General features: G+C 44.3%; 1 protein-coding gene across 1 annotated transcript; it reads right to left on the reverse strand.

Annotated features, from left to right (window-relative positions):
• Window positions 1-1,015: 1,015 nt before the first annotated feature.
• On the reverse strand, window positions 1,016-11,162 carry LOC126162510 (uncharacterized). Its single transcript, XM_049919067.1, has 6 exons — window positions 11,115-11,162; window positions 9,378-9,479; window positions 7,655-7,792; window positions 3,665-3,748; window positions 3,319-3,475; window positions 1,016-1,280 (listed from the first exon to the last, which is right to left on the reverse strand). The coding sequence occupies exons 1-6, from the start codon at window positions 11,128-11,130 to the stop codon at window positions 1,199-1,201; spliced, it is 579 nt and encodes a 192-aa protein (XP_049775024.1). The 5' UTR covers window positions 11,131-11,162; the 3' UTR covers window positions 1,016-1,198.
• Between the last annotated feature and the right edge of the window lie 874 nt (window positions 11,163-12,036).

Genomic DNA, 12,036 nt, shown 5'->3' on the forward strand with positions numbered 1-12,036 from the left:
ATTGAAGGAGGACATAGAAGCAATTCAGAGGCGGACTGCTAGATTTGTTATTGGTAGGTTTGATCATCACGCGAGTTTTACGGAAATGCTTCAGGAACTCGGGTGGGAGTCTCTAGAGGAAAGGAGGCGTTCTTTTCGTGAATCGCTACTGAGGAAATTTAGAGAACCAGCATTTGAGGCTGACTGCAGTATAATTTTACTGCCACCAACTTACATTTCGCGGAAAGACCACCAAGATAAGATAAGAGAGATTAGAGCTCGTACAGAGGCATATAGGCAGCCGTTTTTCCCTCGTTTTGTTTGGGAGTGGAACAGGGACAGAACATGCTAGTTGTGGTACGAAGTACCCTCCGTCACGAGCCGTATGGTGGATTGCGGAGTATGTATGTAGATATAGATGAAGTGCAAGTTGGAGAGTGAATACGTATTTTATTTCTCTCTTGAGTCGTGTTGCCTTTTTCCGTTTATCGAGTGATTTATATTTGGTCGGACTTTAGTACTGGAAAATGATGCAGATTTGAGTGAAGTCAGCGTTATCATATTTTACATATCCAGGTGGTACGGTATCTTCTAAAATTTTCATACCCACCGTCAGAAGTATCGTTCCGAGAATATAGGATCGTAACTTCCTCAAATTGTTGATTAAGTTAAAAATGGTTCAAATGGCTCTGAGCACCATGGGACTTAACGTCTGAGGTCATCAGTCCCCTAGGACTTAGAACTACTTAAACCTAACTAACCTAGGGACAGCACACACATCCATGCCCGAGGCAGGATTCGAACCTGCGACTGGAGCGGTTGCGCGCTTCCAGACTGAAGCGCCTAGAACCGCTCGGCCACACCGGCCGGCGATTAAGTTAGTTGCTTTCTGTACAAATGTTTATTTCGTAAATTGTAAAATAAATAATATTTCACTTATACAGAAAGTAAGGAATTACAATGTTTTATTGTTACATCGGAATAAATTCTATAAGTAATGAAGACACGTAGTTGATTGTCTCCATCTCTTGCACGATGCGCTCATCCGTTCTTCTGTGCAGCATTGTAGTGAAGCCACAACTCGAATTAGAGAGGCGGTAATTTCGTCGCTGCGCGATCCGCCTGCGACTTTCCTGCTATCCTTCAGGGCTAAGGAGCCGTGCAGCAGTTGAGATTCGATGAGATGATGACAAGTGATGACGGTGCAGCCTGTGGCGTCTTAGGCCGACGGTTGTAAAGCCCTCTGTCTCCGTTTCTCATTCTCTTCTCTTACGGCCCCTCGAGTGAGGTAAGACGCAACCCTGTAACAAGCAGTCACAGTGATTCATATATGCTACTACTGTTTTCCCGGCATCCTACATGTGTCTTCAGGCACTAAACTAAATTTGTCGTCAAGGGAAATCACTTTTCTTGCTGATCGTGATAGTTCATGTGCCTAGGTATCAGTAGGTTAAATGTGAAGGCAATGAATAACAAAGTAGGATTAAATATGTTATAAAATAAACTGTCACGAATAACGCCGAAGCTGACTTCTCCAAGAATAACTTACTACCCGACTATGTATTTGCCATATTATTTAGATATATATAGATGTATATATAAATGTATATATGCATATATCTAAGCGAGTGTTCATGTTCCCCATGTCCACCTAAACCAGTGGATGGATTCCAAGCAAATTCGTAAACACAACACTTATTGCCTGTAAATAATTACTGTGTGGTAAGAACCATGTGCCAACGGACTTGCCGCAGTGGTAACACCTGTTCCCGTCAGATCACCGAAGTTACGCGCTGTCGGACTGGGTTAGCACTTGGATGGGTGGCCATCCGGTCCGCCGGCGCTGTTGGCAAGCGGGGTGCACTCGGCCCTTGTGAGGCAAACTGAGGAACTACTTGACTGAGAAGTAGCGGCTCCGGTCTCGTAAACTTACATACGGCTGGGAGAGCGGTGTGCGGACCACATGCCCATTCATATCCGCATCCAGTGACGCCATTGGGCTGAGGATGACACGGCGGCCGGTCGGTACCGTTCAGACGGAGTTAGTTAGGTAAGAACCACCTAGCTCCCATTGGGGTTGTGATGACTTTGGACATGGACAGAAAGAGGAAGGACAAGAAGACGGACTGCAACAAGAGGGTGGGGGGGAGAAGAGAAGAAGGTGGACAGGAAAAGTGAGGATAGGGAGATGGACAGAGAGAGGATTTAGATGAGTGTAATATAAGTGAGAAGCGCGTACGTGAGCGAGACAGCGTGCGAAAAGCTAGTACCTTATAAAAAAGGATGTATCTACGGTTCGCACCTCCTCCTAAACCACTGGATCGGTTTCGGCCAATCTTAATGTCTGCAAAAAAGCGCAGCCGAGGTAAGAACCACCTGCCTCCCATAGTGGTAGGGTCAGATGAAAAGGGCGGAGGGTGCTATAGAAAGATAACTAACGAAGTATGAACCCATGACAACCAAATTTTGTATCTATACGACCTGTAAATTATTTTTATAGAAACACTGTGAGTGTAATATATCCCTACCATCCACAAATGTGGGGACCAAAAGTAGTGACAAAATATAAAAATATGTAAATGTTATTCCATAACAGCGCATTTTAGTATCGAATCGATAATTTTCGGAGTCACTTGACTTATTAGTGACATCTTGATGTTTCACCTCATGGGTGAGAGGGGGTGCGACGGGGTGTGGTGGGAACAAAGTCAGTGACATGTTAGCATATCTCTGTAACACCTACACAAAATCTGGTACATGTATCACTTGCACAGGAAAGAAAATTTACTGACACCCCTATGGGTACGAGTTTGAGTGAAATGGCTGACACAAAAGCAAAACTCGCGAGCGCATGGAGCAGTTTCTGCCAAATTTAGTATATAAATGATTCAGTATATGTATAAAAATACTATGGGAATAACATACCACTATACCTCTAGGGATAAGGGTTGGGATGAGATGGACTGACATATAAAAATAGTTCATTGCTGTTCTTAGTTGACTTGGAATGCCTAAAACTACGGAACGCGATCTGTCTCTTGCAAGTTTTGTTCAGTGCATCAACCAGGTCGCAAGAATGAGCAGTGTAGGAAGCCAATAAATTTGTCAGGTCGAAGATCGTGCCACACGGTATAATACCTCAGACGCATTTAACTCCCACGGTGTAAAAAAAAAAAAAAAAAAAAAACAGAGCATCAGACACTTGTCTACGTGAAATATACGTGACAGATGAATACGCTGGTTTAGTAGCTACAAAAAGCTTTGTGCTTCAGTAAAAATTATTACTGACAGTTGCAGATGCTGCCTGTTGAAGGAAATTATTAGTACAGCAGTACTCACAGCAGCAGGATGAGATCGATCACGTAGAATCCGACGGAGACGAAGTAGAAAGCACCAGGGAGTGTGGAGACGGTGGCCTGGTAGACTTCTCCATAAATGAGGGATCCCAGCAGCGGCGCTAACGCTTCCAGAGTCATTACCAATGCGAACACCTGACCTGCGCACGATAGACGAACACCTCGTTATTGAGAACTAAGCAGCCAGATACTCACATGAAATGGCAGTCAGTTTGCTCTTGGGCACAAAACATGTATTTGTTTGTCCTAACTCTTATAAAAAGTTGACCAAATATTTTACGAGAAATTGAAATAATAAAATACATAACAAAAACCAGAAACAGGCTTACCTATCTCGTCCATCGTCACCAGCCTCACCAACATAGTTCTGGCCAGGACCCATACCATTCCACCAAAACAGCCGACAGCACCACCTGCAAATATACAACATTTTGTTTCTTCACTCAGATTTGTTGTTCATAGTGACGGTGCTACTTTGGATGGAAGTACGGGAGAGCAACATAAAGCAACCAATCGAGCCTCGGCTATTTTCTTCACTGACATTTGTCCCATCGGCTGGGTTTTCCATTGTAAGAATCATTCTAATATCACATGTTCCAGAAAGTTCAATGTTATGCATGTGGGCTATGACCTCGTCTCCACATACAAACACCGCTACGTGCTTCGCACTGAAAAGTGAATTGCTATCTCTGGGTTGTGGTTCTTCCGCTCTTCCGCTGTGGTGACTGACCAGAGAGAGGACCGTGCTTTACCATCAGCAGCGTCATGTTATCTCATTTGTCTGTGAAATGAGACACACCGTGAGTCAACTCCCAGAAAACATACAGACTTGACGTGCTTCTCGCTGAATAACAAGGCAGTTCACATCCAAATCATGATTAGTTAGAGCAACATTGGTATTGGGAATCGGAATAAGTAAATGAAAAGGTTTTGAATTAGTTGTTATGATAAAGTCGTGATATGAAATTGGGATGATACATTAATTACAAATGAAAATATATGTAAGGTTAATGACAATGTTTTTGAATAATACGTACACTAACAAGTATTGGCACACATGGTTTGATGCAACTCTCACGCTGGTCTATCATGTACGAACCCCTCCATCTCTGCATACCTTCTGTATCCTACATACATTTGAACATGCTATCTGTAGTCAAGCCTTGGGCCCGCTCTACTACTTAACCCCCCCCCCCCCCCCCACCCACCCCCACGACCCACACACTATCATCAGCAATTTGACGATTCCTTGATTCCTCAGTATTTTTTCCATCATCTGATCCCTTCTTTTAGTCAAGTTGCACCCCAAATTTCTTTTCCATCAATTCAGTTTAGAAGCTCTAGTAGCTTTACTTAATGAGCCACCCATCTTACCTTCATTATGTTGCAAGTGGGTCAGTTCATCGTCTGTGAAGTGAGGATACGCATTCAGCAGAAAGGAGATTGCGACAGAAGACCAAAGGAAGCGAAACAAGCATTTCCGTTAGCTTGTAAGACATGTTACAAGAATCTCTCTCTCTTTCACAGGAGCGCATACAGAAGAATTGACGCATCAGCTAACAGCCTGTTAAGTGAATATAGCAGAATAAGTAGGTTACATTCGGTCATTACGAAATTAGCCTCACGTCATACTCTCATGCCAGCTATCCAGCTCATGTGATGAGTTGACCATTGGGACCGATTACATTCCGAGTAATAGCACTCGATTCCATGGCTACAATACAATAGTGAATTTACGCTCTAGGTACTCCAGCACACTCCATCAACTAGTCGAAGTTGTGCTCGAGGTGATGGCCTTCACGTGATGAACTTCATGCTGCTCGCCACCTACCATCTACGGTTGGAGAAAGTGGCTGTCTTTCGACAAGAATACATTACAGGGGGCTGCCAGCACTGAACTTCAATGCGGAAACAAGCAACAGGGCCTCTCGGGGTCGACATTCCCGTTCAACACTCATGTTCTCTGGGTGCTGAAACCTAGCAGGAGATCAATTGACCGCAGAACTACGATACGATGTCCAACGCGAATGGGTCATTAACGATCATCGTAGAATTTGGAGAGGGGCCAATGGCACTCCAGCAGACCGCTTTGCGCTGGGCAATGGTCGCGCCTGCTCGCGGCAGCTCACCATGGCCCTGGACTCACGCAACTTCACCTGGGCGTGCAACAGCGGAGTTGAGTGGACAGATGTCAGCTACAATACAACACGTAGCTGATGAGCAACAGCCGAGGCTGGTGCGGAAGGGCGATGACTTGTAAACAACGAGAATAAATGATTGTTTTCTTTTTGAGTCATCAGTGACTGGTTTGATGTGACCCGCCACGAATTCATCTCCTGCGCTAACCTTTTCATCTCAGAGAAGCAGTTGTAACCTACATCCTCAGTTATTTGCTAAATTAATTCTTATCTCTGTCTTCTCAACAGTATGTACCTTCTACAGCTCTCTCTAGTACCAAGGAAATTATCTCCTGATGGCTCAACAGGCTCCGTCCGTTCTTCTTGTCCGTGTTTTCTATATGTTTCTTTCCTCGCCGATTCTGTGGAGAACGTCATCATTCCCTACCCTATCAATCCACCTGATTTTTAACATTCTTCTGTAGCACCATCATTCAAAGGCTTCGATGCTACTCTATTCAAATTTTCGCACAGTCTATGTTTCACAACCTACAATTCTGTGCTCCAAATAAACATTCGTAGAAATTTCTTACTCAACTTAAGACTACTGGCTTCTCTAGGATAGTAGTCCCCTTTTCGACAGTGCTATCCTGCTTTCTTTGTCCTCCTTGCTCGATCCTCACGGATTATCTTGCTGCCTGGGTACTACAATTTCTTAACTTCATCTACTTTGTGATTCCCAAATCTGGTGTTACGTTTCTCGCTGTCCTCTATCAGTTTTCATTATTTTCGTCTTCCTTTGATTTTACTGTAACAACTTCTTACAAGGGAACCTCCCCATCGCACCCCCCTCAGATTTAATTATAAGTTGGCATAGTGAATAGGCCTTGAAAAACTGAACACAGATCAATCGAGAAAACAGGAAGAATTTCCGTGGAACAATGAAAAAAATTAAACAAAATATACAAAGTGAGTAGTCCATGTGCAAGATAGGCAACACAAGGACAGTATAATCTCAGGGGCGCTATGGTCCCGTTGTTAGCGTAAGCGGCTGTGGAGCGAGAGGTCCTTGGTTCAAGTCTTCCCTCGAGTGAAAAGTTTAATTTTTTGGTTTCAGACAATTATTATCTGTCCGTCAGTCAGTACGATGCGACTGTGAAACTGTTGCATTCATTTGTTGCAGTTTATGTGACAAACTCTTATCTTTTCGTCACTTTTTTGGGAGTGATTATCACATCCACAAGAAAACCTAAATCGGGCAAGGTAGAAGAATCTTTTTACCCATTCGCCAAGTGTACAAGTTAGGTGGGTCGACAACATATTCCTGTCATGTGACGCACATGCCGTCACCAGTGTCGTATAGATTATATCAGACGTGTTTTCCTGTGGTGAAGGAATCGGTTGACTCATGACCTTGCGATCAAATGTTTTCGGTTCCCATTGGAGAGGCACGTCCTTTCGTCTACTAATCGTACGGTTTTGCGCTGCGGTCGCAAAACACAGACACTAAACCTATTACAGTGAACAGAGACGTCAATGAACGAACAGACAGATCATAACTTTGCGAAAATAAAGAAAGTAAATTTTTCACCCGAGGTAAGACTTGAACCACGAACCTCTCATTCCGCCGCTGTTCACGCTAACCACGGGACCACGGCGCTCATGAGCCCAGACGTTCATTGATGTTGCTTATCTTGCGCATGGACTACTCAGTTTGAATATTTTGCTTATTTTTTTCATAGTTCCACACAACTTCTTCCTGTTTTCTCCATTGATCTGTGTTCAGTTTTTCAAGGCCTATCCACTGTGCCAACTTATAACTAAATCTGAGGGGGGGGGGGGGTGCGATAGGGAGGTTCCCTTGTTAGTAGCGTCGTTGGCGCTTCACAGGTTCCAAACAGATATCCTGACTTCACACAGAGGTGTCTCCTCTAGGCCTTCTGTATTTAGACTTATACTCTACGTTTTTGGTAATGCTGCCTATACAAACAAAAACGACGCAGGAAACTGAAAGGTATTTCACCTTTGAAACAACAGTCGTTAAACATAGGTGACATCACACATGACAGTTATATGTCATTAGATCCCAGAAAATCCTCGTTATAATGTGTTAAGAGTTATCGGATATTAACGGTGCATTAAAGGAGAGAACTAGAGGCCAGTACCCTTACGATACGAGCAAGCTGTCATCCGTTTACTCACCTATATACATAAACCTCCAGTCTGGAGCTATGGCGAACAGGATGCTGCCGACGATCTTGCAGCCGAAAGTAATGACAGCTATCCACGCGTCCTGCAGTCGCAGCCAGCGCACGAACACCAGGACGCCAATCAGGGTGCCTGTAAAACACGTCTCCTCAGGCCATTGTCTTCTCTCTCATTGTCACTAAGCATCTAATCTGGAGTCTCTCCTGGTATCTAATGTCGCCGAATCGACTCCCCACCCGTATTCTGTTGCAAGCCAGTTCTGAGTCATGTGATTAAGTACAAAATTACAGACACTAATCAACGTTTACGATTTTTATCTTCCCTTCATATGGGAGAGTGTATGGTAAAATCGTTTCCGTTCCAAATCAATCACACTTATTGCTTGTACGTACTGCAATAGCAAAAATGCGTGAAAATGCTACTATTTCCCTTGACATTTTGATTTGAATATTAACCGTCGCCGTATTCTGTTCTGTGAATCGATTCTAAATATTTCATAACGAAAAAGTGTAATACTGAGATTGCATTGACAAGTGTCATATATCGGGCTCATGTGTACTGTTACCTACACAGGTGTCCAGATTTTGAAGAAGATGAGAAGAGTAAAAGCGAACTGGAATTTTCGAAAACTGGAGTACGGTCTTCCCCCCTTCTCATCGTGTCATGTTTTATAGTGCATTATGTTAATCCCATTACACGGAGTGTCTCGGGAAGAATGGTCAGTATTCAGGGATATGTCAGGAAAGTGCAAATGACGCAAAAAAGGATATTGCGAGTCAGGGCTTGGCCACAGCCTGGTGGATGTTTCCAGAATGAAATTTTCACTGTACTGCGCAACGTGCGCAGATATGAAAATTTGTGGATAGATTAAAACTGTGTACAGGACCGAACTGGGCCTCGGGAGCTTTACCTTTAGCGTGCACGCGCTCTCGACTGCGCTGCCGAAGCACACCACACTGTTTTACTTCTGATAGTATCTCATCTCTCATCCTTAAACTGCAGCGAAACTTGCAAGACTAGTACTCCTGGAAAAAAGAATGACGCTGTGACAGTTTTAATCTGCCAGGAATTTTAGTTTCAGCGTACACTCCACTGCATAGTGAAAATTTCATTCTGGAAACATCCCCCAGGCTGTGGGCGAGCCATGTCCCCTCAATATCCTTTCTTCCATGAGTGCTAGTCTTGCAAGTATCGCAGGAGATATTGTGTGAACTTTTCAGATGCGGTACTGGCGGAAGTAAAGATGTAAGAACGGGTCATGAGTCGTGTTTGAACACTCAGTCGGTAAAGCACTTGACAGCTAACACCAAAGGTCCCGAACTCGAGACTCGGTCCGCCACACAGTTTTAATCTGCTAGGATGTTTCATAAGTAACCTTGTCACTACTGAGGCTACAACTCATGTTAGATATGCTATTTTCATAAACTGTGCTAGAAAGACAGTAATATACAAATAATAATATACTGCTGAAGTTCAGTAAAGACACGAAATGTGAATTAGTTTTTAGTAATTTACTTAACCACAAGGGTTCGACATACTGTCGTTGGTTGCAATGTCCCAAGTTTTTGCTTCCGTCTTAGATCCTATAGGCTTACAGTCTACAGCAAAGCGAATCATAGTAAAACTACTTAAGGTACAGTGCAAATAGAAACGTGTAAACCAAATAAAATGTTAAAGGTTTTAAGTGGAGATGAATAGTTATCATGAAACGACTTACCTATGGCAGCGCTTCCGTTATTGTAAAAACCGTACAGCTGCGTGTCTGCTGGTCCCCACTTCAATATGTCGTTATAGAGATTGTAAGCGGGAACTGATTCACCTGCAAAACAAAGAGCAAGTAGGGATTAGAGGCAGGAGAGATTTCGTCAACAGCTAGACTACAAAATGCGTCACGCTCCTGCCGTGAACAGGACAACTCTACCACTGTCGAGGAGGAAGATAACAGTGAGCGGGCTCTTTGTTCCGTGGCCAGCGCAGATGCCCGCCAACGTGAAAGCAGCTAATTCAGTCGCAGCCGTCGCACTACAGGCTAGAGTGCTACTGTCGTATAGGACTTGCTCTGCCCAACAAAAAAAGCTATAAACTGAGCACGTATCCAGTGCTGCCCATTAAAACTGGTATACGGCGAGGATATAATGCAAATGATTAACATTTCGGATGGATCGCAGAAAGTAGGTAGGAATAACGGCACCCAGATTTCTGTACGAGGAAAGATTATGCGATAGATATGTAATTCAGATACCACATATAAATATTGTTTGTGGGAAGACCGTGTTGTCTTTTGTGAGAGGTGGAGAATCGGGTGTATCGAGACTGCAAGCTACCTTCCCACGATACGGTTGCTAGCATTGGTCGTGACTCTATGACTGTTGTGCTAATACTGAATCGACGGTTGCAGTAGAGCTACACTCAGCTCCATCCATGGCCTAAGGGTCCTACACGACTAGCGCCCGAAAGGACAGGCATTGTTCTCTCGGCCATGCGCGACGATACAGTCGGTCGCGTACCCTGAGTCAGGCAGGAAATGGGCTCGTTTGCAGCGACAGCAGTCTCCAGAAGTCCGGAGCTACCGGCGAGAGCTGCCATCACTGAGACAGCTGTTGCAGCTTCCAATGGCGCAGCAGGAGACAGAGTCGCGCCCAAAGACAGCAGTGGACTCAGGAGGCCCACAACATCATCTTTTCGGAAGCCTACCAGTTCTGCGTACAGCAACGCGATGGACGTATCAGTGTGTCGAGGCTCTGATGAAAACCGATGTCACCACACTACATTAGTCGTCATCGTAATGGTTCAGCAAAGGGCGTGACGGAATGTCGAACCAATAAGTACACCACACGATCATCACTCGTTCGCATAGTACTTAATGAACACAGCAGATGCGCTGTTTCTTACGTTTTAAGGCCAGTATCTGTGAGATGACTTCGAGACCTGTGTGACGCCATCCTTCAATAACATAAAGCAAACACTCATGTTGCTGATGCTGTCCTGGTCCACAGAGGGTGTTCGACTGTCGTCCTCTCCAGTACGTACTTCAAACCATTCATTCACTGAAAACACGTAGTCACGTATCTCCGAGAACCTTGCTTGAGACAGGTCACCAGCTACTACGATTAATAAGCCCTGGCACAAAGTTGAATCACCATGGAATGACGTACCCGGGTCTATGATGCAAGCTCTGTTTGACTCGATACCCAATCGGACGACTACTGTTTTTGCTGTCAGCTCTGCACCCTCTGTATCCCAAATCACCTAGAAATGTCGTATTTTTTCCTCTTCTGTTCGGTATAAGCACAATAAGTAAAATTTCGTTATTTATCATCTTTTGTGGTGTTGCAATTTTGAAGGTTAGCAGGGAACGCTAAGATCATTTCTTTGAGCAACATTTAGTTAATGGCAGTATTATAGGGATACCGAGCGAGCGTTTAACACATTTGTGAATAGGTTGAGTGCTTACCCATTAAGGAGAGCATGCCGGTGATGACGACAAAGATGACGATGAAGATGGTGGCCCGGCCGTTATGTGGCCGCTTCTTGATGCACGTCTTGAGCGCGTCGCGCACCAGCTGCGGCCGGAAGATCCCCTTGCAGCAGCCACAGCTCTCCTGAGGGCAGCAGACACACGAACGTTTCTTTAGAAGTATTCGTCCTGACACGCCCTTCAACAGCCACACCTCAATCGAGCGAATGATCCACACTGAGGTGACAAATGTCATGGGATAGAGATGTACACATATACAGATGGTGGTAGTATCGCGATCACATTGCATAAAAGAGCAGTGCAATGTCGGGGCTGTCATTTGTAGTCACGTGGTCCACTTGAAAAGGTTTTCGACGATCGCAACTTGTTTGAAGAAGATTCTGGACAAATCGAGTGAATGATTTGGCCACCCAGATTACTCGACGTGAGTCCCATCGAACATTTATGGGACATAATCAGGAGGTCAGTTCGTGAAAAAAAATCCTGCCCAGCAACCCTTTCTTGCAATTATGGACCGCTATGGAGACAGCATGGCTCAATTTTTCTACAGAACTATTGAGTCCATGACATACCGAGTTGCTGCACTAAGACAGGCAAAAGGAGTCTGATACGATGTAACGAAGTCCCCAGCACCTTTAATCACCTCAGTGTAAACTGTGAAAAAAGATTTTGTATCAGTCTCACAGCGGGCGAAATTCTTTTCTAATACTATAAGGCAGAAAGGTGGAAGGAGTATATAGAGGGTTATACAAGGTCGATGTTCTTGAGGACAATAGTATGGAAATGGAAGAGGATGTAGATGAAGAAGATGAAATTGGAGATATGATATTGCGTGAAGAGTTTGAAAGAGCACCGAAAGACCTAAGTAGAAACAAGGCCCCGGGAGTAGACAACATTA

This window comes from Schistocerca cancellata, chromosome 1 (genome assembly GCF_023864275.1).
Source record: "Schistocerca cancellata isolate TAMUIC-IGC-003103 chromosome 1, iqSchCanc2.1, whole genome shotgun sequence".
Classification (NCBI taxonomy): domain Eukaryota; kingdom Metazoa; phylum Arthropoda; class Insecta; order Orthoptera; family Acrididae; genus Schistocerca; species Schistocerca cancellata.